A 24,849-nucleotide genomic window follows, 5' to 3' on the forward strand; every position below is an offset into this window, starting at 1 on the left:
CTACGAGTGAAATTGAGTGTTGTAATGGAGTCGTGCAAGAGAACAACGGACAAGTTCAAAATCATGTTAGCACTGTTCGGGGTTCGCGGTTTGGCGATGCGCGGTACGAAGCAGTTCCGCCGGAAGTCGTCAAGCATGAGTGGAGGCGGTCTCATTCGTACGAGTAAGCGTCCTCCTGCTACCCAAACGTGTCTACACGGTCAAGTGGGATGCAAGATGAACGGTTTGAAGAAAGTCTCATATTGCCACGTATGCATGTCCTACCTCCAATACAAAATCACTCGAAAAAGTCTACCTGTCTGTGTCCTTTACAATTTCGCCCTCAAATCACGCGACGTAACCAGATCTTCGACCTTCAATACCTTCCTCTGACCAGCTCTCACATCCGCTCCTGCTGCAGTCGTCTCAGGAGCATCGGTGCTCACATCACCCTTCTCAGCTGCCGGCTCTACAAGCTCCTTAGGGGGACAGAACGCCCATCGTTCTTTGTACTCCGGGGCAGGGTTACCTTCGATCGATTTGAGGATCTCACGACCTATCACAGGGGCGAATTTGAATGCGTGGCCGGAACCGCCGGTGGCGACGAAGAGGTTCTCATAGTCTGGGTGGTAATCGATGAGCCAGTCACCGGTGACGGTGTCGCAGTACCTGCAGACCACATTGTCAGCTGTTTGCTTGCTTCAATTGGCTTCCTCGACCTCATTTGGAGGAAGTGTGGAGAGGTGGATCCATGGCCAATACGCACCAACACAACCTTGTCATGTTGAAATCCTTCTTTGTCAACTCGGGATAAACCTCCGCCAAACCGCTCTTGATATGGTCCAACATGACTTTAGGGATCGCACCGTCCTCTGCCCCCGGTGTCAACTTTGTTCGAGGGATCGAGACGCCCTTGACTTCTTCTTGGGGGTTGACGTAACCTGCTCCGTGAATGGCCATTTTGACGATACCTTCATGGTTAGGTGGGAAGATGTAGTATCCGTCGTCGAGGTTGAACACCTACACTCGGCTCTATCAGTGACCGTGCCCATATGTTGTACGAGAGATTGACCCGTGGTGGTGGTAGGATGATAAAAATGGTGCGGAGACACCACTCACCACAGGGGTGTTGCTATATCGTTCAGCTTCTTCAGGAGTCAGCTGCATGGTGGCCACACTTTGACTGGCAGAAGCAAACGAGACTTGTCAGCATGCAGCCTCGCCACCTTGGAACCTCGCATAGCTCACCCTGTCGCGACGATAGGGGGAAGATGAGCCGAAACGTCTGGCAAGGCGAAAAGTGCAGGGGTCCTATGAGTTTTCAGGTCAGCTTGACGTCGAGATGTCACTTCCAAAATTGTGCCATTACTCACCAAGCTCCAGCTGCGACCTGTAGATTGATATTCGAGCCCAGTTAGCAAGCTCTCTTTCCTAATTTGCAAATTCTATATTCCGTTCGTCGCACTCACCACTACCAAATCACCCTTGACCTCTTCACCACTCTTCAGCCTGACCCCTTGCACCTTCTTCCCATCTTTGATCAAGCCCACGACCTCTGCGCCTCCTCGAACCTCACCACCTAGCTGTCTCACTCTCTTTAAACCCACTTCGACCGCTCGACCAGCCTCTGCCCATCCTCCAATAGGGTTGTAATACCCTTTCCTACCGCCGAATCCACCTGTTTTCAAGCCGGCGAATTTGGCATGGGATTCGAGGGTCTTGGAATCAGGGATGATCTCGGCGGCAAGACCGAGATCGAGGCAGTTTTTGTAGGCAGATTCGACAAAGGAGAGTCCTTCGGCTTGGTCAGATGCGGAGATGGCGAAAACACCGGACCTGTACAAGGAATTGACATGTCAGTTAAGAGGGTCCGGAAGACGGATGACCGACAGATGGAAAACAACAAGGCAAGGCTCGAACCTGCGAGCGAGATACTCGTCCCTGGAATTAGACCGCTAACTCACTCGTGGTAGGTCCCTTCCCACTCTGGCAATCGCCAATGCTCAACAGCATTCAACGCCAATCCGGCAAGTGCTGGATCTGCGTAATCTGCCGACCGAATGATCTGTTACGAGGAGATCGAAATCAGCTCTGCTCCACAGCTCATGCTGGGCGAGGTCAGACTTGAACAATAACTGACCTTGTTGAGATCTGTATACCATCGCAGTGAGATTAGCATCGTCGACAACTCAACAAGTGAATACGAGTTTGTCAGGACTCACCGGTACTGGCAGCATCAGGAGCTGGTATGATACCACACTTTTCCAAGATTGTCACGTCATATTTCCCATCTTGTAACATCCACAATGCAGTGGACATACCAAAGATGCCTATGTACGATGCAAGAGATATCAGTATTTGATACCCATAACAATAACAGCTACAGGAGGTCGAATCTTACCTGAGCCAATAACGATGACTTGCTTCTTGTCGGTAGTTGTCATGTTGGGCGGAGAGTTTCGATGTTTTACAGGATAACCTAGGGAGACACAATGATGTACTTATTCTATTCTATGGATCTATTGTATTGTATGTACACAGATCAATTGAAGGATGCTTCTCTGTAGAGCTCTGTGTTGGTTCGGTGCACCAGGCGTTTGACTTTGTTCCGAGTCGAGCGAGATGCGAGATTCATTGGTGGAGATGCGCGATGACAGAAAGCAGGGGAGAGATAACGCAAGTGAAAAATAAGCGAGCTTTAGTGCCTGAACATCGGGAAATGCAGCGATAAAATACGAGTAAGTTAACAGCGCTTCAAGCGGATCGACCGTGTGAGTCACAATTGTACTACTACTCTACAACAAGCTATGAGGGTTCGCATTCATACCAAGAAGGGTCTCTTCCCCCTCGGCCGTCAAGACGGTCAGGACATCAAGTCGAACTGAGGGAGCAAAGCGTAGTCAGCCAAGAGCATTGTTTGGTATAAATAGCCGTAGAACTTGCTGCCACACGTCGGCCGGATGGACCATTGGTCGCCTTTGACCAATGAGCCAAGCTTGTTCCACCTCCAACTTGATAGGGGCTCTCCGTCTCCACTCCCCCACTCGCAGCTCGACCTCGGTCAGGCTGCTTGGTCTCTATCACATCTTTCCGTGGCCATTTTGACGAATAACTAAGATACCGGTCAAGTGAGCCGACGTCTACCGGTCATTTCGGCAATTCCGTATACGTGCTCGTACTCGTACTTGTACTCACTTATGGATTGGTTGATCGGTCCAATGCGTTGATGCGCCATACTGGTCTCTCATTTTCCTTTGCGCAGTTTCCCAAATATCTACCCTTGGATCCCATCGAAGTCTATCCAGCCAACTACTAGTAGTGGTGCGGCGTTGTACTTGCCAAGATGGACGCCAGAATCGTCCAGGTAACATGAATGGGAGGGACTAAAGTACAAGTGGCGTGCGCGTCCATCAATCAATTAGCTAGACTCACAATGTCGTTCGCCTTTACTGATGAATGTATCTCAGCAGTACTTACCTCTCTTGTGAAGACCAGATCTTCTTCTATACTCTGACTAAACACCCTTCCCCAATATAACGTCTCAAAAGTATCATTCGTCCTTCGTCTCGCTTCGATCGACATCTCCTTTTTGACAGATGAGATTATCCCGCCTTCCGCTTCTGCGAGGTAGAAATACGGTATAAGGCGGAGTTCTCTCGAGTGCACTTGTACACTTCCGTCACTTGATCGACCGACCTGCGGATCATAGCGGATCACAGCGAGACGAAGTGTTTTCTCTCCAGGCAAGGACGCGGATCCTTGGTCATTGAGGGAAAGTTGTCGAGCGATTTCGTATATCGCCCAATCTAAAGAACGAGTAGTAGAGATCCAGCATGATGCTTCTATCTCACTCTGGACAGGAGGTACGATCCTTCCATGAGGACCTCTCAACCCTAGTCCCCGGCCTCGTATGCTCGACATCCCATTCCCTCTACCTCTACCTCCACCGAAGGGTAACCGTGATATCTGGTCTTTGAGAGGATATATCGGTCTATTCAGAATATGATCCACCATCATCCCTCTTATCCAACTTCCCATACCCCAACTCTCAGTCCCCAAACCTCCATAACTCTTCCGATAAGCGCCCGGCGTGAGATGTACGAACACAGGATCCGGTGCGAAGAATCCTGATGTGTCGGGGCTACCCGTCCAGATTAGAGGTGAGAAGGAAGAAGATGAATGCACGCGGAAGATGAGGTGGTCGGTGAACGCTTCGGCTGATAAGGTGTGGTACCGCTCCAATGCGGGGTTGGTGGCAAGAACGGGTCCTGGATGGGTAGAGATGGATCGAGGAATGCACGTTGAAGGAGCAGGTCGAGGTGTCTGATTTATCGAACGAGGTGTCACAGTCGACGCCGAAATATTGTTGTGAGGTTGACGATCAACAGCAACTCCAGGTTGTCGGATAGGTTGCTTGGGCTTGGGCACAGGCCTAGGCTTAGACACAGTGATTCTGGGAAGCGCATGAACCGGCGCAGGTTTCCAAAACCGACCTGGTGGAGGACCGAAAGGTACAACTTCGTCCGGATCGACTTTTGACTTGGACCTGGGAGCCACGCTGACATGATTCTGCGCTGATAATCCGTTCAACCTTGGCCCTGAAGTGTGTTCGTATGAGCTTGGTGTTGATCGTGTGGGCGGTGGTGGTCCGAGAGCGTCCGTGCGGACCCTCGTATCTCTTGCCTGGTGAGGAGTTAGGTTCTTGTATTCGTGTCGACCATCGTCCAGGTCGGACTGTCGATATTGATTTTGAGGAATTTGGAATCCATACTCCAGACCTTGGTATGGGTCGTACTGGCCCTGCGCGGGTTTTGTTCCTTCGTATTTCAAGGAAGTGCCGAACTGTTCGTTAGGACCAACTCCAGGTCTGTAAAAGACAGATGATGTAGGATCGTAATGGTATGATGAAGGGGAGTCGGCCGATAAGACAGACTGGAGATCGTTGTGCCGAGGTCGAAAGTGAGGTGAGGGATCGACTCGAGCTAAAGCAGAAGGAAGGGCGATAGCTTGATAGGTCGAATGGCGAGCTGGTTGAGGAGTAGGATGACGAGACTCATTCTCATAAAACCGACGAGGGGGATACATTTCTTTGGGTAGATCTTCAAGATTTGTACAACTTGCGAGTCAATTTGAAGGATTTCAAGATCACTCGAGGATGAGACAAAAAGGTATTAGTCGATCTAATCCGTCGACCGGGAATACGCACTACGCCTTCAAGTATTGTACAGCTGGTATCAGACCCAAGATTCGGATGAAGAGATAAGAAGAAAACAGGAAAATGCGAACGATCAATGAATCATAGCTCGTTCCAAGGTGGCAAACGGTGGGAAGGCCTGTGCGCATCGTGGTGGTGCCACAAATGCACTGTACTTCGTCGCCCAATCGCTATTGCGAGGAAGCCTTTATGCCCAGATACGAGCCCAAGCAAGGTATTCGGTAGCATGCATGATCTTTAGTCGAACTCATACCATTTGCATGCCACAGTGCTACATATCTGATGAAAAAACTGAACGTACTATAGTCCGCTGTTCCACATACTTCGATTGTCCTTGATTATATTCTTAGTTGTTTGCTTCTGTTCCATTTCATTACTTCTTTCGCCGTATAAAGAACGTGTTTCATTTCCCTGACCTGAGGTGAAAGCCATTCGATCGACCCAGGGACCGATCACCACTTCTTCTTGTCATCACCCTTATCGTCCTTGCCGTGACCGTCACCATTTCGGTGCGAGTTCCAGAACTTGCTCATGGCGATAGCCGATCGTTTGAACTGCGGTGCACATCATCAGATACGGGACGTCCGAGAACCTAACCGCCTCTGGGTTCAGGAAAGAACCAAAACTTACTGTACGTTCTAGAGTTGGACTGCCGTTCCAAGAAGAAAGTTAGATCAGCATTTGTTGACCTTTAGCGAGCTTCGCAATACCCACCTGTTGAAGTCTACGTATTGGACGCCTGTGTCGTGTAATCGAGATCAGCATCTCCAGAATGACTGCGAGGTGACGAGACACCTACCGAATCTAACAGAGAAGCCGTTGTTCCATTCGAACTGGGAAAATTGCGGAACGTTTGTCAGCCTTCAATCAGGCTAACTGATTGTGATATTCGAAGAAGTCTAGGAGGCTCACGCTGTATAACGCAGTGGGTATGTCAGCAAGCTTTAGTCATAGGTCATGTGTTAATCGTTCTAGCCAGACTCACTTGTCTACCAAACTCCATCCGAAAGTACCCTTGACTGGGGTGCCGTCTTCCACAATAGCTTTCAACACTTCCCCAAGGTAGCTCAAGAAGTACAACTCTCGTTTGGTGTCGGTCGTGGCGATGTACTTGTATGGTTGCCTGTCATCCATGTCAAAGGTAAAACGTCAGAAACTTCATCCTCTGATAGTGCTTGTTCTCGCCTCAACGATCATGGCGCAATCGGTTAAGCAATCTAATCAGAGCGTTCTTCGTGACTCACTCATTTTCTCCAGGTTCCGCGAATCCGAATTCGGAAAGGTAGATACCACCATCGGTTGGGTATCTTCTTAACAAGTCTGACAACGATTGACGGAGGAATTGCCAGGTGTTCTGGAGCCAAGGCACTCGTTTGTCTGCAAAGTCCGCGAAGCCCCATGCGTAAGGTGTTGGCTCGTAGAAGCTGTAATGACAGGTTGCGCTGGTCAGTATCATTCCTCGGCCTTGCGGGAATGTGCTAGCTCACTTGACTTGGTTGCACACTGGCCAGAGAGGATCGCTGATGTTCGCAATGCAAGCGTCAAACCCGTTAGGAGGAGCAGTGACGTAGCCAACTCGATAGCCCTAAAATAATCTCTTCATATCAGCATTCGAAGCTACTGACAATGTCGCAACTCACGTCAATGGCGAAGAAATCGGCTGTTCCCTTGATCAACTCTTTCTGCTCATCACTGAATCGTGGCAAAATCTCTGGGGGGAGATCGTTCTTGAGAATCTCTGGCCAATCCTGAGGTAATTGGGCGCAAAATCAGAACCGGTCGGCGCCCAAAAGGAAGAAGGCGTGCACAGAAGATGAGAGTAAACTCACTCCGGACACGTAAATGGGTTCGGCGAAGACACCGATTTGATAGGCCTGTCTCAGTATCAGTACGTGTCACCCGTGATAAACAGGATCTGAACTGACAGCATGCCTTTCTACGGCGTAAAGATCTTCCTTGTTGTCATAACCTCTCCATGGAACTCCTCTACGTCATCGACACTATCAGTACTTGACATCTTGTCAGAAGCAAGGATAATACGCACACGAAGTTGTCGGACTTGAACGCAATCTCGCCCTCTATCGAAGTTCGAACAAGGTTGTGTCAGCATACCAAATGGGCGATGCCCAAACGAGATAGCGAGAGGCCTAGAGCAAACGCACGAATGTTGAGCTCCCTGAACCTGCGAACTGTCTTTGCATGGGCGAGCGTGAGGTGATAGCTACATGTGTAAGGGTAGACGGTGGAGTTGAGACCCTCTGGGAAGGTCGACTATGTGCGGCAGTCGAGTTATTAGAACAGCAGCTAGAGGGCACATGTTCGACTAGACGTACGTTGATAGGATATCCACCCTGTCATATCAGAAAGGTCAGTATAGATGCTCAACATAAGCGGACGGAAGTCAACTCACTTGACTACAGAAGACAACGGGCTCGTTGAACGTCACCCACTTGTGAACAGTCCCGTTGTATGCGCGGAAGACAGTTTCCTGCACTCAGATCAGCCACATTCAATTGCACACCATACGGGGATTGCAGGACTCACTGCATAGTTCACAAAGTCGTCAATGATTCTCTCACTCGCGAAAGCACCATATTCGAGTTGGAGAGCGAGGGGGGTGTCCCAGTGGAAGAGGGTGCTGGTAATGAAGTCAGCAAATGCTATGCTTATCGACGAGCGTGTGCAACCAGATAAGAAGGAAGGGGCGCATGCCAGGTGGGCTGAGTTCAATGAATCGGTTGTACATCGGTTTCACCCACAACTTAGGAGCACTCCCCAGGCCAAGGTGTGAGAGAAGGGAATTTCCAGAAACCATCTTGCACTCACACAACAGGCTCGATGCCTTGGCTCCAAGAATAGTCAATCAGGTCCTTGTAAAATTTCAAGCCCTCGTGGTTGACCGGCGAGTCAGCCGATCCGAAGGGGAAGATTCTCGTCCAGAACATGGAAAAGGAATAGACGTTGCCTCCGAGTGCGGCGAGACGGGCGAGGTCTGAATGTGGCTAGTGTTCAGAATAGTGACCTGTCGAGCAGTATGGGCAGGTCCAACTCACCTTGCTTGTAGAGGTAGTAACCTAAATCTCCGACATCTATGGTGCGCAAAGAGCAGTAAGGCGACATTAGTAGTGCTACAGGTGACCTGATTATGGTGGCGCCACATACCCGATGTAGTATTGTCGACAATGAAACCAGGGAATCTAGATGCCCAGTCCTATACAACGGATAGAGGGTGTCAGCGCGTATTCTCGACACTTCCCTCACTTGTCTTCCTTTCGAGTTTTTATTGCCGAGATGGGTGCAGTCGACCAGTGGATTGCAACACTGGAACAGCCCAGATGGCTTTCGAAGTAAACACGCCACTCACCCAAACAGTCGGTCCTTTACCACCGTCCTTAACAGCTCCCTCCCATTGTTGAGCAGCCGTAGCCCAACCGAACAAGAAATCCTTTGGGAACTTGTATTTGGTCAAGATGTCTTCGGGATGGGAGACCAAGTAATCTGGGAATAAGTGAGGTGGGTCTTCGGGAAGTGGGTACGGCTGGGGTGGGCAAGGTGTGTCACGCAATGGGGGCTCTTGCACAGGTCCGACCTAGCGTAGGGTATAAAGTAGTACCGTCAGCAAGTGATCATAGGGTCCTCGAATAGTGTGAGATATGCCTGGACATTAGTTGGAAAGGACGAATGCGTGAGTATGATCGGTGTCGGCAAGGGGAAAGGGTTTAAGATGTAGTATGCAAGACTGTAGCTGGCTTTGGAAGTAACAGGTCACCCACCCAATCATCCCAGAACTCTTCCAACTGCCAATCCGAATAATCTCCCTTGAAATCGATCGCAGAGCCGGTGTGACTCCCGATCGGTCCAGTCCTTGTTGGCGTGATAGCATTCGCGTTGGTGGTCGCAAGTGGCGTAGGTGTTGGATAACCAGATGTCGGGATCCATCCTAAGTCTGTGGTGGTACATTCACCTCCGTGGCCTGAACCTTTGGTATATTCACCCTTTTTGGTTTGCGTTTCGGTAGGGTGGTATGTGTGTTTGTCCGAATCACTGTGATAGTCGGTAGGGTAAGGACTGTAGGTGTGGGTTGCCGTATCGTGAGTTTCATAATTATCGGTAGGGGAAGCGTAAGGCGTTGCAATAGGGCTCTGATCACCTTCACTGTTCTCGCTGTTGTTGGATGAAGATTCTTGCTCCTGTCGAGGGATATGGAGAGCGTTCGTGGTGCCTAACCAAACGACAAGGGATAGCAAAGCGAACTTCGAAGTGATCATCTTGACTGCCAGTGTAGGTGATACGATAAGGAGGTGGTCGAAGTGCGGGGAAACAGACGAAGTAGGTGAAACGTACGTCGGACGAAGGTTAATATACTTCTGCAGGTAACTACTTCGGCAAGCCAAGACCTAATCTACTCGGTCATCGCAATAGCGGAAAGGAACAATCGGGAAGCAACCTACGTTTGCTTGGTCTGTTCCGGAAGAAGTGTGCACTAGCAGTAGCGCGCACATACACTCACGCAAAAGGCTTTCCTCATAATGGGTTAGTATGCCCGTCGTTGGCCCCACCTTGAATACCCGCACTAGCCAGCTAGCACTTGAAAGTCAACACGTGCTACTATATCCCCCCAAATCCCTATTCCGCCATCATTTGACGTGCTAGTTAGTATTCGATACTACCCGCATAGGAACAAGGCGTTTACCACATCAGGAGGCGACAGTGACAGTATAGATACAGTACCATGCGGTATTTGAAACTAGTGACTAGTTGATCATGATCACCTGCCATAACGTTGCTATTCTGATTGAGCTAGTTGGCCGTGGTGGCCGTCGAAAGTGGAGGTGGACGCAATGATCGGGTATAACAAAGTTTTGAGTTGCCGCTCATTCCGCATATCCCTTCCGATCCATCCATCCATCCCATCCGCCCGTCGGGCAGAGACAACTTCATGAGATGATCTACCATGGCTGACAAATGTCATCCAGGGCGGGACGATGTGCGACGGTCTTTTACATCCACTCACATCTACGTAGTGCAATACCAAGAATCGAACCACGCAGCACAGCATACACGCGAATGCATCAAGATTATCCACATACGCATCTACTTTTCCAAATACTTGTCCGCTAGCAAATCCCCCCTACGTCTACCCTCGTCACTCGCAGTACCATTGCTGGATGCTGAGACAGGTTGAGCTAAAACTCTTTGAGCTTCTGGGACATCCGCGAAAGCTTCTCGTAGTTTCTCGGTTGCGATTCGTCGGACCTCGTTGATGACGGTTTTGGATACTTGGAGCAGAGGTCCAGCCAGACCAAGTTGAAGTACGATGTAGCTGCAAGTTTGATCGAGGACATCAATAAGTTGATCTCAAATTCACCTGTACCGCGAGAGAGACTTACGCAGAAGCAGCCAACACTAAAAGCATTGCAAAGTAAAGCGGATTGAACAACACCGCCATAGCCTCGTTCCATCCCAAAACCACCAACACACCGTACATCCACAACGGGATCTGAGCAACAGAGGAGACCATACTCCTCTTCGCCTCGACATACGCAGCGTCAGCCTCACGCTTGAATCGCGTCTCAAGTGACAACAATTTCGTAGGTGAGAGAAGAACAAAGGCTGTTGAGGGGTCGAAGGGTGTGGGGTCAGACTCGAGGTCGAATGAAGCTTCAGGGGAAGGTAAAGCCGGTAAGAGCGAAGGTGATGAAGGGGTGATCTCTGCAAAGAGGGGGAGAAGGGCAAGAGTATCGTCCTTCGATTTTCTGAAAGCAGCTTCGATATCGTCTGCGGGCTTCCAGACTCGCGGAACACCCGCATCGTCATATCTGAACCTCTCTTCGAAGTTCGATCTCAGTGTCGCCAAGATCGTAGCGTCCGACGTTTGCTCTTCCAACTTCTTTCTCAGCGACAACCAGATCCGTGCCCGCAGTGCAGTTAGAGCTGCAGTATTTTCCTCCTCGGTACAGTTGTAGCCTTGTAGAGCAGACAATCGATCAGCGCTCTGTTGCACAAAAGGTGGTAAGGTCACGACAGCACTCACTCTTCGCCTTGGCGAGATATGCATCCTCTCCACTTTCGCTGACATCTTTGTATGTCTCAAGCACCTTGTCCCACATAGTCGGAGATGGCTGACTGAGAGCAACCTCGACGGGCTCCAACAATTGTCTCTTGACGGTGCGCTAGCATGACCTTCTATCAGTACGAACGGTCGAGGGGCATAACTGGAAAGGCTCAACACACCTCTATGGTGTTGACCATCTTCTTCGTCTCGTCCGCTCGACATCTATCGGCTATCAACCGCAAGTCATCCTCGAGCGAAGCGAGCTCGTGCTCGTACTCCCAGTCTGTACCATCGATCTTGACCTCTGTAATGGGATATCAGCTTCTTCATCCTATGACGACGGTCTATCGGTAAAGGGGGGTAACTGACCTTTCGCCGCGTCCAAGAATCTCGTACGAGACGCCACCTTGCCTTCCTCTACAACCTTTCCAAAGTCATATCCTGGTTCTTTAACACCTGCAACAATGCCTTTTGAGAACTTGCCGGTCTCGATTTTGTGCAAATTCTTCAGTTGGCCCAAGAAGAGAGATGATAAAGATGCGTGAAGAGAGGCGAGGAGATCAAGACGTTTTCGTTGGTAAACTCCAGCGTGATATCGAGAAGCGTCGCGATCGAATTTGCCTGTGAAAGTGCAAATTCGTCAGCCATTGCCACACTCTTTATTCTGTCTGGAAACATACCCAATGCGGTATCGAGCCAATCTCGCATCAACGCTCCGAGACCGTCAACCACAGATCCGACTTCGACGGGCCTCCTGACTACCTTTGAGCTAGCTACGAAAGCCTCCGTCACGACCGTTGAGATTTCATCGCATCGGAATTGAGCCAACAGTTCTTGCTGAGTGGGGAGATCGAGATCCTTGTTGGCAAGGACTTGTTGCTGTGGAGAAGTCATAAAGACATCAGTTACTATCTGGGAGAAAATGATCAGCACTGCTCACCCAGATTCCCTCCATGTAGAATCCAACGCCATCAGCGGGTATCCGCTTGTGATATGACGGTTGGAAGACATAGTCCGCTCTAGATCTGTCGGTGAATCGTTGTCGTAGTTCGAGAACGGATTCCTCAAATTTCTCTGGCATGAGGACTTTGTGCGGTAGAGCGGCGAATGATAGGTCGAAGTATGATGAGAGGGTGGCGTCGGCCAGATGTTGCGGCTGAGAACGAGGAAGATGAGCAATTGTCAGTTCTGCTTGGATAGCGCCACAATGACTGTACTTACCTTGGACAAGCTTGCCCAGATCTTCTCCATGTCCTGGGTAAGAGTGGCAGTCAAGTTCGACATGGGTGTTGAGCCCACATGATCTCGAATGACGAAGAGGATAAGGGTCTTTTCTTGCGGTCTGAAGATGGAGGCAACATGTCAGCTATCCGTTAATCACCGATGATACGTTCAAAAACCGAGATACTTACCTAGGCTTATTTGTGTCACCACCGCCACCGAAGAGGCCCAAGTTGACCTCGAAGACGGTCTTCAGCAGACCCATGTTCGCACCGTTATACAAGCCAATTTGATGTTCCCTGCGCAAGCAGTCAGCCACACGGATTTCCAAGACGACTTTTACAGAGCCTATTGCCCTTCTTCAGACCAAGAAAACTCGAACGTTTGATAAAGCGAGTGTCGACCGAAAGTCCGAGAGTGGAAAGTTGGACAAGCCGTACTCACCAAAGGTTGACGATTAACACTTCTGTACTAGCCAAACTAAACAATGCCGATTTTCTCTCAAAATCTTGATCTTCTCCTCTCTCCCTCCCATCCGTACCTTCCACATCCATCACCAACGTATTCCCAAATTTGGACGGACACATCCATATACCCTTTGTAGTTTGTTGTCGTTTCGATTCGTCCATTACATCGAACGTTGTCCCGAAGAGACGATTGAGCAAGGTTGATTTTCCGGTCGATTGGGAGCCGAATACGGAGACGACGTCGTAGGCGAACCCTTTATCGAGGAGATCCCATCTGTCAAGATATGAAGAGAGTTGTTTCCTACCGAGCCGCAAATAGATTAGATCCAACTTTACTATAACAAATCGATTGTTTGGTGATATAGAACCTACGTGAACTCTTGATCCTCGTTGACCACTTGTAATCTACCATCCCTACTCTGATCCCCTCCATTCCCACCAGTCGCTGCTGAGAAACCCGTAGCTGTCCCAGAAGGTGGAGGTGAAACCACACTGATGTCCTTGACGGCCTGTCTCGCCTCGTCAGTCGTTCGAGGATCGTTCATAAGTCGTTCTAGCTCGGGTGGAGGGTTTGTCACCAAGTTCTTGGCGATATCGACTGTTTGGTTCATCTTGCCAGGGAATATAGCGTCTTGTGATGTTTTTGTGATGTACTGGGTATATATTGTGCGAAGAAAGAACTGGTAGATGTAACTTCTCCTTTGTGCGTGGAGGACAAGTTAGTTGGGTCGGACCACAGTTGGAAACGTCATGGTTCACTACAGCGACCCTGGGCGCCCGTGCTTAGGTGGGGTTAACGATTAAATTGATTTTTGGTGTAAAGCAATGAGACGCGTAACAGGGTAAAGTTAGTAACCGTCATCAATCATCACACACTTTCAATTCCGCTGCATCTATCATCTCTTCCCACACCACACTACACCTTTTCCCCTTCTCATTGAGTACTATCCATACACTCTAGTCCTTATCTCTACTCGCAATGCCGCATTCCACTTCTCGTACAAGCACAGACGACGACGACATGTCCGATATGGTCAAGATCTCACCACCATCCTCATCACCAAGTCTGATGTCATACACGACCAGTATCCCAAGTATAAAGTCAGAATCTATGCAAGAAGGATACGCACATACTCATTCTGATATCGGCTCGAGAGCAAGTTCGTTCGAGTTCTCCGACCCAAGTGCGGATTCTACTATCAGTGGAAGTACGGCAGCGAGTGGACCACCTCGTAGTGCAGTTCCTGTAGTTGCGAGCGAGGGAGGAAGGAAAGTGAGGAGCGACCAAGAGGTCGTTCAAGATGCGCAAAGTGCAGTCGAAGATACCGTCAGGAGGGTGAGAGAGCAGTCGGATAAGTGAGTCTGGCGTTTCCTTCTTAGTTCTTCAAACCGCATCTTCTGTAATCAGAAACAAGCTGATGGAAGGCAACAGATTCCAACTTGCGGCCCGTCCTTACGCCGACAAAATCCGCTCGTTTGCAGAAGATCGTCCAGTTCTCTTCGTACGTGCATCTCCAACACTGCCATCACTCTCTCACACGCGGTCTCGAAAAATGCTGACCTCACGCTGCTGTCCTTTTTGTAGACCTTCATCGCGCTCTGGACCATCATCAGTGCTATCCCCGTCTCATTCTTCCTGTAAGATTGAACTTTACATGCAGACCTCGCCAAGCATGCTGACTCCACTCCTGACTCCCTCATTGTTCTAGTGGCTTTACCATCCTTGCGACACTAACTATCGCTTCTGTTGCTGCGTTCTTCGTCGCCGCCTCAGTCATCGGGATTATACTCTTCGCCAGTGAGTTTCAGTTATGCCAGTGTGACGAATCGCGCTCGAAACTGATGGTCTTTGCAGTTGCTTCGCTCGCTGGAACAATCTTGCTTGCATGTAAGTCGATATGTTCCTCAATCAGGTATCACACTAGGCGCACATACTTACTACGTCGTTCTTTCATTGTCATAGTGACCTTCCTCCTGCCTGTGCTATTCATCACGACCGTCCTTACCCTTGTCGCTCTCTCAACCCTCTTATCGCTCTTCCTCGCCCATCGACTCTATCTCCACCTATCGGTGTCTACCTCCAAGGCGGCAGAAGTGAATGTCCAAACCCTCTCAACGGGTGTTCAGGCATTTGTCGAAGAGACTCTTGAAAGAATCAGTATCCAACTTCCCGCTTCGCTCAAATTCGCAGGAAGAGCTCCTGTCAAGGCTGAACCTGTCAAAGAAGGGGGACTGCGATGGGCTGACGATGAGAAGATCAGTGGAGGAGGGGGAGGTTGGATCATCGATGAGAAGAAAGCTCTTTTCGGTCAAGACGCAGGAGAAAAAACACCAACGTCGATCCTTGATTCTCATGTAAAAGGTAGTTTGGTAGGAAGTAAAGTTGGAAGTGGAAGGGGGATCAAGTATAATGTCTCGGTACCCCTCCCGTTGGGTCTGGAACGGGCTCCTGCAGAGTACTGGGATTTCAAGCCCAGCAGCGGCTGAGTAGAGATTGTGCGAGTGTGCTTTGATATAGATGTTCTCCACAATTACGTTGTATGTCTCGAGAAAGAAAGTCAAGATATGGTTGTAGTCTAATGAGTTAATTCATGCACTTCCCTTTTATGTTCGACTATGTACAGGTTGTGTCTGCTTCTACCGTCGTCTCATCCCAGCTCCCCATGAGTATCGCATGGTACATGCTGACTTGGTTTCTCCTTCGCTTGATCACCCTACCACCTCGTAACGTCCGCTTCTGCCTCTCCGAACACACTCTCCTTCTTGACTCCCCATCCATCTCCTCCTTCTCCTTCACCTTTCCCATACTCTTCAATACTGATAACTCTCTCTCCATAAAATTCCGGCATCTTCCTCTGTAACCAACCTTCCACCCAACCGTTTATGGCCTCAAATTCCAGCAAGAAACCATCATGTCCGTCCGGACTTGGGATCACCACCAATTCCGCATCAGGGATATAGGCGGCCAATTCCTTCTGTTCCGAAGTTGTGAAGAGACCATCTGATTCTATACCGATCACTAGAGCGGGCGGTTCGAGCGATAGGGCGTGGGTTAAGCGGGAGGTGTAATCTGGTTCTTCGACATTTTGCGATGCGTCGGCATCTTCTACTTCGGCAGGTAGAGGAGGTAAAGACGAAGATAGCGAAGTGAGAGAGGTATCGTTGGATGGATGGGAGAGATCGTGTGTGTCCAGTTTACGTGTGATGTGGATATAACAATTCGCATCGAATCGGCCGGTAAACTGAAGAGGGCATCACATATATGTCAGCCAGGCAAACTCATTGGGAAACCAACACACTCACCTTGTCTCCTTGATAACGAAGATAACTCTGCGCTGAGAAAATCTTTGGCGCACCATCGCCTCCCGTACCCAATTTCTTCTCCCCAGTCCCATTCGTCGACCCGCCAACCTCTGCAATCTTCGTGACGGTGTTGGATGATCCGCCTGCTCCTCCTGCTTCTCCTTCTCCAGAGTCACCTTGATTACTCTTCCCCGAATCGGATCCTCTTCTCGACATGACCGCTGACGAACTTCTATGACCATCATTATGTTCTCTCCAAGCTCTTTCTCTAGGTGATTTCGACAAATCACTTTCTGAAGGAACGCTCGGATCGGTCGTTTCTTTCCCGCCCATGATTCTCACACCACCTTTGGGGACTTTACTCTTCCCACCTACACCTGCTCTTCTCCCGAATCGAGATTCGAAACTGTCTCTTGATCTATAGGTTAACAGAGCGGCCATACGAGCTGCGGCCAATCCTCTCGTAGGTTGTCGAGTCAGGTCTACAACGCTATTGGCGCCATTTGCGTCCTCGGATTCGTAGTAATATCCATCACGGTAATCTGGATCGGAATAGATAGATTGACGTTGGGCTTCACCCCATGATATACACCAGGCGGAATGTCGAGCAGATGTAGCGAGTGGAACGATCGCTCGGACGAAGCCTGGAGGTGTATTGAGTGGCCATTCGAGAACTGTCATGCCGCCCATCGAACCGCCGATCGCAGCTGCGACGGATTTGACGCCGAGGGAGCGGACAATAGTGTAGTGCAGTCTACGGAGGCAAGGAGAAGCAGAGGGAAACAGAACAGAGCGATGAGCAGGGGGAGGGACAGGAAGGCATTCCGTCATAAGCGAGCAAGAGGCAGCGAGAGGACGAAGAAAAGGTTAAAGCATGAAGTGCGAGAAGGCGACGTAGGGGAGAGGAAAGCGAATTAGAAGGGGTATAATCAGCCTTTGCTCATGTGCAGCGGATGACTCCCACTTACCGCACATCATCCTTCACACTACTACCCGGCATCTCAGGACCATACGGTCTGCCCGTTTCCGGGTTAGTAGTCACGCTCGAGACCGTGCCGTATGGCGATCCAATAACGTTGGCGCAGAAGATGAAGAAGCGAGTAGGGTCGAATGCTCTATCGGGGCCTAGGAGAGGTCCCCACCTGGAGAGGAGGCAGAGTATCAGCTTTGTTCTTCACAGTAAACGGCACGATATAGTAGGGAAGAAAGATGGGTAGCCTGTTGTATTAGCAGAAGGATCATGTAGATCACGATGTTCGCAGAGAGTCGATTATTGACACGATCTTGTGTGACCGGACAAAACGGAGTATGGAGAAGAGCTGGACCTTCCATCTCCGTTTCCTTCCTTTCGCAGTTCAACGTACAACTCACCAATCTTCAACATCCGCGCTCCCCGTCAACGCATGACAAATGACCAAACAATTATCTTTATTCTCATTCAACTTCCCCCACGTCTTGAACGCAATAGGGACATTGGTGAGTGTCACTCCTGATTCGAGTTTGAAAGATGGGATTACGGCGATTTGTTGGTGGATCAATGCTGAGAAGGGGTTTTTGTCCGTTGGATTGGGATGAGGGGTTGAAGTTGTATTTGGGTTGGACATTGTGAGGAGAGAGAGAGTGGTGAGGGTCGGTCGGTGCACCTCTTTGAATGAGGGTTGAGGATAGTCGTTTGGGGCAAACTGTAATTTGGCAGTAGGGTTCGCTTTGACCTTGTGCAATTCCTCCTCGTAGCTATATGTAGGAGGAGATCAAAGTATTGTTCAAGATGAGATAGCAAGTGATGTATGGTATGATATGTCAAGGTCTACTACCAATCCGAATTTTGAGTCGACAATCAATCAACTCGTATCAAGCAAGATGGGAGCCTTTGCGATGACAGCGTCCACGTGGAAAATGCGGCGTACTCCGCTCACACCGCCTATCTCCTCGTCTCCCAAGTAGTAAGAGTGGAGTTATTGTTGTCAGAGCCACTTGTGAGCTCCCGTCCAATTGTAATCACAATAGTGGACCAACATGTGGATGATAACTTGTATAGCGATCACATCCGATTCTTGATAGGAGAACAGTTACAACAACATATGAAGTAGAACATGACCATCTCCGTCTTCCTTCCCTTTCTCTGTCCGTTCCAAACCTTTCCGTGTAATTCTAAATCATAATGACCAAGAGATGCTATATGAAGATCCGTCGCCTCACCCACTACGGTCCGTGTCGAACTGCCGTTGTGAGATCGTCGATCCCTCCTGTTATTGGCAGTATGATCCGCTGACCCTCACCGCCTAGCCATCCGCATTCCTCAGTTCGGGAGGAACATATCTTAATCCCAAAAAGCTGAAAATGTCCCTTTCCGTCTCCAAGTTGAACTCTTCCCCTGTTGTAACTCTGATGAGTCCAGCTCGGAATTTGTATCCTCGTCTACGCGGGACGAATATGAATGATCAGCCTCCTTCGAAAGCACAAACGATGCGATCATCGCAGACCGACGACTTACTCGTTCTCTGCGTATCTCCTGAAACGTTGAGGAACAAATCAGCTCTACTACGTACAGCACCTCTGTCGGCGGGGCGCCCACACTCACTTCAGATCTCGCTCAAACATCATACTGCCCGACCAGCTCAGCACTGCAGAAGCATATCGATCTTTCGGTGCACTGATCAGATCTACCCTTCTGTGCAAGCGACCTTTCCCAGGTAATTTGAAGATCACAAATGCTTTGTCGAGATTATCAAAGTTTTGTGGCGAGGCATGGATCGGTTCGTTGACTTCGCGATGTGTGACGTCTACACGAATAACAGAGAAATGATCGTCAGTTTGTGACTTGCCAGCTATTGCTAATTGGGACGAGTTGGTCTGATACGTGAGAGGACTCACGCAGAACGTGCGTTATGATGCCTAGCTCGGAAAGCCGTAGGTATAGATCCCGGAGCAGGCCGATATCTTGATCATCTTTCGGAGGACAAAAGACGACATCCACATCGTTGGACTGTGGCTTGCCCCTTCGGTATCTGCGATTGGGGAAAGAATGAGCTACAACCACTCCCCAAGGCAGCTACTGAGGCATCTACTCACCCCCCACAGATGGTGTATTCGCATCCTGGTATGAACGCGTCGAGATGTTCCATCACACAATCTGCAATCTCCTGCACTTCTTCCCGCGGGATCCTGCGACCGACCAACCGACCTCGTTAGTACTCACATCACATCTCTCAAAACGGATATAGAGAATCTACGACACTCACTTCGCGTCCAGCTCATCTTTCAGCGCAATCCATTCTTCCACAATCTCAACCTGTTTCATCCCACCTCTCTTCCTCCTCCTCAGCCGATCTTTCATCCTCACTTCTGGACTCTCCTCTTCCACAGCTTCGAAATGTAATCTGACATCTTCCAGGGTCCGACAATGATGTCGGTCGTACAGTTCTTTCGCTTTGTGATGACCTATAGTGTATACTGATGCGAAGAGGTTGAGAGCTTGGAATCGGGGAGAGGCGAGGATGGCTTCGGATTCTGCGACGAATCCACTTTGGAGGAACTCGTCGATCTGGGTGTGTGAGAGAATGGGTGTATCAGCTAAATGAGATTGACTATACATCATTCCACCGATAGAAAACAGCATGTGTTTCTGTTCCTAGTCTGATATGAAGGAGATGAAGGACATACTCTCTGCGCCACCTTGTCACCGACTCCAATCAACTGCATTGCCTCTTTACCAGACTTGAGCCGTCGAGGTACGGCTGCACTTTGTGTCAGCTCACCCTCTGTCGACCGCTTTAGAGAAATGGGTTTAGCTCACACTTGATCATCTACGTTGACACCGACTGATCAGTAACTATCCCTAAGAGGAATGGTAGTTCACTTACACTTAGACTTCTTCGATAACTCAACACGTTCGAGTTCTTCTGTTGTGCTTCCTCGTACTCCCTCTCTTCGAAGATGGGTTTGATCGCGTTAACCTGAAAAGCTGTATCAGCTCACAGTTCCCGAGTCTCCGCATACTATCGCGCTCCTGGATTGGCATGTCACTGGAGAACGAGCCACACTCACAATATCCTGATTGACACAGACCAACGGACTACCCCTTAGACAACACAAAGCGGGTATATCCTCAAATCTCACATCCTCATCGAAAAGCGTCATATCACCCTTTTCCGTCCATTCCCCATTTTCCAATTTCGGCTTCACATCCGGTTTACTTTCCTCATCCTCGTACTTCACATCCACCTTACTCTCCTCGTCCTCCTGTTTCACATCCTCGGCTCCATCTTCGAGCTTCACATCCCTCGCGTCATTTTCTTGCTTGATTCCTTGACTCCCGCTTATCCGCCTTTTCTTATTTACAGGTTTCATATCTTCATCATCACTGGATATGAACCGTGGTAGTTTTGGAGGGAATACCGGGACAGATGTAGGTGCTGGAGCTGGAGCAGAAAGGAGGATTTGATATTTTGATCGAGGCAGGAGATGGGGGATAGTACTGGATGAAGCTGATTCGAGACATGTTTGATAGGTGTCGAAGATGTACTGAACTGTGACAATGGGTTTTGTATCCTAATCCACATAACATAGTCAGCCTGAGCTCGGTGTGCGTATACCAGAAAAGAAGGGTGATAAGCCAATATTTTGAGCTGGAAGTCATTCGCTCGCAATTGTGTATGGTTTGGGATATGAACAGGTGCTACAGAACGGAACGGAACTCACAATCCATTCCTTTCTTAAAGATCTTAACAACCTCGCTCTCCCCTTAATTGCGCTGACTACAATCTTACATTCCTCCACACCTACACACTTCCCACCAAGATCATCGATACATTCGTATATCCTTCCTATCTCAGATTCAAGTTTCGCCGTAATTATATGGAATGTCAGACCTGCGAAAAGGGGATAGAGTCGGTGAATGGGGTTGGAGGGATGGAGGATCCGAGAAGATGTGGATGAAGATGAGTATGGATGAGCGGGTGGCCGAGTTGGCATAAGGAAGCAAGGAAGGAAGGGTGGATATATACAGGTCGGGACAAGATTAGATAGTAGGAGATGGTGATATGTACAGTATATGAGGTTAGGGATATGGAGATCAACAACAACAATAGAAACGATGTCATGACGACATGATCTCAATTCCATGCCAGACTGATTCCTGCTCATGTTCGTCCTTCGTGCCTGATTGTCACTGTACTCAAGGGTGGAGGTTGGTCCGTCCAAGGAGAACCCTCTGGTGGTGTTCGTGAGACATACAGCAGATACGTGGAACAGCTCTACGCATCACTTGCTTTGAATAGGAGGTTATACCTACAGCGCTACCTATACAACAGTTATCTAAGGGTAACTACCGGCAGTAAAGCCCTTGGCCTCTGGGTCCCACTTGCGGATGGTGCCAAATCGGCAGCCTTGATATGTCATTCCCTTTCCACCGTCCATCTTCTCCAATACTTCTTTGATATGCGACTGATTCAGAGAAAGAAATGTTTTCACCTCATCCATTTCATAGAACCCAGGTACGCCGACGGTACCCTCGCGGTCGTCGACTACATCCGACTTCTCAAAGTCGATTAGTCGGAGTTGACCGTTTGGCGATACTCGGACGTGGACCGGCTTGTAGGCGTGGTGAAGGATACAACGTTCGTGGAGTTTGGCATACAAGGTAAGGATATCCATCCTAGTGGAGAGCAAACATGGACATCAAAATATCAGCTACATCTAACATTTTTGGTACAGTTGGAATCACACCTTGCATAGACTTACCTCAGTAAGAGCGGGATCTGCGACGAGCTCGTGCAGTTGGCATATTGCTTCACATCAGTCCCGACGTCTTCCAACACCGCCGCGAACAAACTGAACGCAGTCTGGTGCCGCTTTCCATCTTTCATTCGGAACGACAGTTGTCTCTCCATCTGCCAAAGTCCATAGAACGTCGGAACGACTTCACCTTGCAGACATGCTAATCCGGACATGTAGTTGGTCGTCTCTTTCAGCACCTGTTTGCGAGCCGATGCGTGGGTGAATCGCGGATGCAGTAGGTCAAATGCGCCGGGGCAGGTGATCTTAACGATGACTTTTTTTGCTGGACCACCTTTCCCTGTTCGTAGCAAGCCTTGATAACCGTCCGATAAACTTCCAGATCCCTCACGATCCAACAGTTCGATCATGATCTCCGAACACTCGGTAAGATATGGTTGTGAGGCAATCACCGAGATCGTGTGAGGCACGAAGTAGTTCGAAGGTCTGAGGATAAAGGTCTCGTTCGGCAAGAAGATGAATTGTCGCTTGGCGTATTGGCTGCTGACAGCAGCTCGGCGTGAGAATGAAAGACGAAGTTTCGGCTTAGACCATTTTAGTTCGGGTGGATGAACGGTCTCGGAATCGACGACCATGGAATCTTGGGAATGCACGATTGCCTTTTCGTGAGAGGCTATTGGGGGCATTTGGGAAGGAGACTGCAAAGAGGCCAGCATCTCAGCGAATACTTTTTACTGTACGGTGACAAAGGCTTTTCTTACCTTGGTGATAGCACTCTTGGCCTCCCCCAACTCTTGATCGACGATGACCCTGTAAGCCTTCCACCTGTCCTTCTCATCCATAGCTTCAGGCTTCAGCGTCCCCGTCCTGAGCTGGTCAGCCAGGAGTTCGTAGTTGGACAGCGCGTTGTCGTCCTTTTCGTGGCCAATGGAGGCAGGATCTTCGGGATGTATCGTTGATTGATCGGAAGACGGTTCGGAGCCATGCTGGGTTTCCGCTGCAGGTTGAGCTGGAGGTGGTGTAAGGCGTTTCGGTTGAAGCACGTCAGAAGTGGGTGGAGTGTCTGATAAGCCGCATGATAGCTTCTTAGTAAATGGTCAAGGTGGAAATGAGAGTTCGACGTACCCAATTTGATTCGTTTCACATGCGGCCCGTCGACATTCTCGCTATCGCCCAGTACTACCTCTACCACCTGCATTGGCTCAGCAATATCACCACCACTCTGACTCACGACATTGTCGATTTCGCTGTTGAGTGTTTTCTCTTGCTTTTCCTCTCCGAGAGGATTGATGATGCCAAGATTTAAGATGATCGGTTCTGGATCTTGCAAGTGCGGAGAAGCGGGAGACGTGGGAATAGGGATCGAAGGAGGGAACACCGATTCGCTATTGATCGGCAATGGAGGTTCGCACATCACGATACTCGCTAATTCAGGTGAGGAAGGGTTCCCAAAGACAGATCAAGGTAAGAATGAAAAGCACAAGTGGTCAGAAGAGGATACTCGGATAGAGAAATAGAAGGGTGTAACAACAAAAAGAGCGCAAAGAATGAATAATGGTAATGTTATGTTTATACTTATTGTTTATGCCTGAGTGCGTTGCGTTTGCGTTTGCGTTTGCGTTTGCGTTTGCGTGGGAACACACAGAGGGGGGAAAGGATGGGTAAATATTCTGTATAAGGACAGGTTGATGGGTGTGACGCACTGACCGGTACATGTTCGCTATTGTTCGTATGTCATGTTGTGCGGTTTCCCATGAATCTTGGAGGTCATTATGATCAGTACAATTCATTCAGCCTGCCGAGAACAACAGTCAATGCCAGTCGATCGAACAACCAGCCAGCACCGGTGCAGCAGTGTGCACTGTGTCTGTCTTATCGCGATTGATTGTCAATCTCCCCTTCGATCAGTATTCGATATGTACTTCAATAATGTGGGCCCCGCATGACTCTATCATGTTCTGGGGTCATACTGCGTAGATCAAATTGACCACTCTTGACGCTTTGGCCGTATGTGATCGCATTGGAGACTGATAGCTTGTAGGAATGCTATGACCATCATAGTTGTTGTTTGTTATCGCACTGATCGCTGATCAGCACCACCCCGCTTATAATCCGAACGCGGTGATCATGGCGGCGAGCAAGTAGTGTAATAGAACATTAAAACATTATATTCGTGTAGCGGTCTATAATAACAGAGAGCTGTAATTCTTTTCATGCAAGGAGACAATCCGAGTGTCCTGAAGTGCTAAATGACGCTTTCACAAATCACTACGCGTCGTTCTGGGGATATTGGGGTTGTGGGATTTGTGAACATGGGCAGGTGATAATGTACTGGGTGTTATTACGAGAGAATTGTGATGAATTGTGGTGATTTTCGTCCCATCCGATGATCACTTCCCACCGACACATAGGAGTGTTGATTTTTCTTGATTTCTTTGAGGGGGATTGATTTTGCACAAAAAGGGTAATTCTGTATTCCCTGTGAGTTTACTTTTGTGCTTTTCATCACGCGTCTAGCTTTGAGATCCATGGGATGGAGCGGGATTATACACTGTAACACTACAGTGCACTGCAGTGCTCATCATCATCATCACCATTAACATCCCGCCCATCTAATATACAACAAGAAGTTAAATCACTTTTACTCAATGTTCAGAGATTAAACATCACTCATTCTCACACACTTCACTTTCCATCCATCCCCTTTTATCTTTAACCATCGACCGCGTCGATTCTTTTTAGTACTTTTCTTGCTTATACTTGGTTTTCTGTTACTTTGTACGCGATCGCTGCGCTTGGATAGCTTTCTTGATTCAGTCTCCCACACAACCATATCCATCCACACACATAGATACACATACAACCACCCGTCC

At 49.1% G+C, this 24,849-nt stretch overlaps 8 protein-coding genes across 8 annotated transcripts; 1 reads left to right on the forward strand and 7 right to left on the reverse strand.

The window, feature by feature from the left end:
- Positions 1-308: 308 nt before the first annotated feature.
- On the reverse strand, positions 309-2,423 carry CI109_101548 (uncharacterized protein; the record flags this gene model as incomplete). The annotated part of the gene is made up of 10 exons (XM_032002507.1): positions 309-648; positions 746-999; positions 1,099-1,162; positions 1,228-1,290; positions 1,353-1,369; positions 1,449-1,815; positions 1,944-2,044; positions 2,120-2,130; positions 2,202-2,309; positions 2,381-2,423. 10 exons carry the CDS (start codon positions 2,421-2,423, stop codon positions 309-311), a joined length of 1,368 nt encoding a protein of 455 aa, XP_031863444.1.
- A 351-nt stretch (positions 2,424-2,774) lies between these two features.
- Positions 2,775-5,064, reverse strand: CI109_101549 (uncharacterized protein; the record flags this gene model as incomplete). The annotated part of the gene is made up of 4 exons (XM_032002506.1): positions 2,775-2,860; positions 2,931-3,091; positions 3,175-3,362; positions 3,457-5,064. The coding sequence occupies 4 exons, from the start codon at positions 5,062-5,064 to the stop codon at positions 2,775-2,777; spliced, it is 2,043 nt and encodes a 680-aa protein (XP_031863443.1).
- A 582-nt stretch (positions 5,065-5,646) lies between these two features.
- CI109_101550 (uncharacterized protein) lies at positions 5,647-9,462 on the reverse strand (the record flags this gene model as incomplete). Its single annotated transcript, XM_032002505.1, has 21 exons — positions 5,647-5,748; positions 5,825-5,843; positions 5,909-5,933; positions 5,994-6,027; positions 6,072-6,093; positions 6,180-6,317; positions 6,439-6,618; positions 6,682-6,779; positions 6,835-6,942; positions 7,024-7,068; positions 7,120-7,180; positions 7,239-7,272; positions 7,357-7,465; positions 7,528-7,545; positions 7,605-7,682; positions 7,739-7,832; positions 8,021-8,186; positions 8,248-8,283; positions 8,357-8,405; positions 8,559-8,783; positions 8,968-9,462. 21 exons carry the CDS (start codon positions 9,460-9,462, stop codon positions 5,647-5,649), a joined length of 2,136 nt encoding a protein of 711 aa, XP_031863442.1.
- Positions 9,463-10,288: 826 nt separating this feature from the next.
- CI109_101551 (protein SEY1) lies at positions 10,289-13,548 on the reverse strand (the record flags this gene model as incomplete). The annotated part of the gene is made up of 11 exons (XM_032002504.1): positions 10,289-10,517; positions 10,585-11,161; positions 11,229-11,367; positions 11,429-11,553; positions 11,619-11,870; positions 11,930-12,128; positions 12,190-12,405; positions 12,471-12,591; positions 12,662-12,769; positions 12,915-13,238; positions 13,310-13,548. 11 exons carry the CDS (start codon positions 13,546-13,548, stop codon positions 10,289-10,291), a joined length of 2,529 nt encoding a protein of 842 aa, XP_031863441.1.
- A 368-nt stretch (positions 13,549-13,916) lies between these two features.
- CI109_101552 (uncharacterized protein) lies at positions 13,917-15,424 on the forward strand (the record flags this gene model as incomplete). Its single annotated transcript, XM_032002503.1, has 6 exons — positions 13,917-14,293; positions 14,370-14,439; positions 14,523-14,575; positions 14,647-14,735; positions 14,793-14,825; positions 14,901-15,424. 6 exons carry the CDS (start codon positions 13,917-13,919, stop codon positions 15,422-15,424), a joined length of 1,146 nt encoding a protein of 381 aa, XP_031863440.1.
- Positions 15,425-15,651: 227 nt separating this feature from the next.
- On the reverse strand, positions 15,652-18,258 carry CI109_101553 (homoserine O-acetyltransferase; the record flags this gene model as incomplete). The annotated part of the gene is made up of 5 exons (XM_032002502.2): positions 15,652-16,179; positions 16,241-16,994; positions 17,209-17,382; positions 17,612-17,974; positions 18,215-18,258. The coding sequence occupies 5 exons, from the start codon at positions 18,256-18,258 to the stop codon at positions 15,652-15,654; spliced, it is 1,863 nt and encodes a 620-aa protein (XP_031863439.2).
- A 264-nt stretch (positions 18,259-18,522) lies between these two features.
- CI109_101554 (uncharacterized protein) lies at positions 18,523-21,214 on the reverse strand (the record flags this gene model as incomplete). The annotated part of the gene is made up of 10 exons (XM_065966993.1): positions 18,523-18,658; positions 18,735-18,752; positions 18,822-19,023; positions 19,115-19,248; positions 19,313-19,405; positions 19,483-19,784; positions 19,904-20,011; positions 20,104-20,196; positions 20,288-20,791; positions 20,942-21,214. The coding sequence occupies 10 exons, from the start codon at positions 21,212-21,214 to the stop codon at positions 18,523-18,525; spliced, it is 1,863 nt and encodes a 620-aa protein (XP_065823065.1).
- A 342-nt stretch (positions 21,215-21,556) lies between these two features.
- On the reverse strand, positions 21,557-23,390 carry CI109_101555 (uncharacterized protein; the record flags this gene model as incomplete). The annotated part of the gene is made up of 4 exons (XM_065966994.1): positions 21,557-21,896; positions 21,983-22,674; positions 22,738-23,039; positions 23,102-23,390. The coding sequence occupies 4 exons, from the start codon at positions 23,388-23,390 to the stop codon at positions 21,557-21,559; spliced, it is 1,623 nt and encodes a 540-aa protein (XP_065823066.1).
- Positions 23,391-24,849: the final 1,459 nt, after the last annotated feature.

The sequence above is a fragment of the Kwoniella shandongensis genome, chromosome 3 (genome assembly GCF_008629635.2).
Source record: "Kwoniella shandongensis chromosome 3, complete sequence".
Classification (NCBI taxonomy): domain Eukaryota; kingdom Fungi; phylum Basidiomycota; class Tremellomycetes; order Tremellales; family Cryptococcaceae; genus Kwoniella; species Kwoniella shandongensis.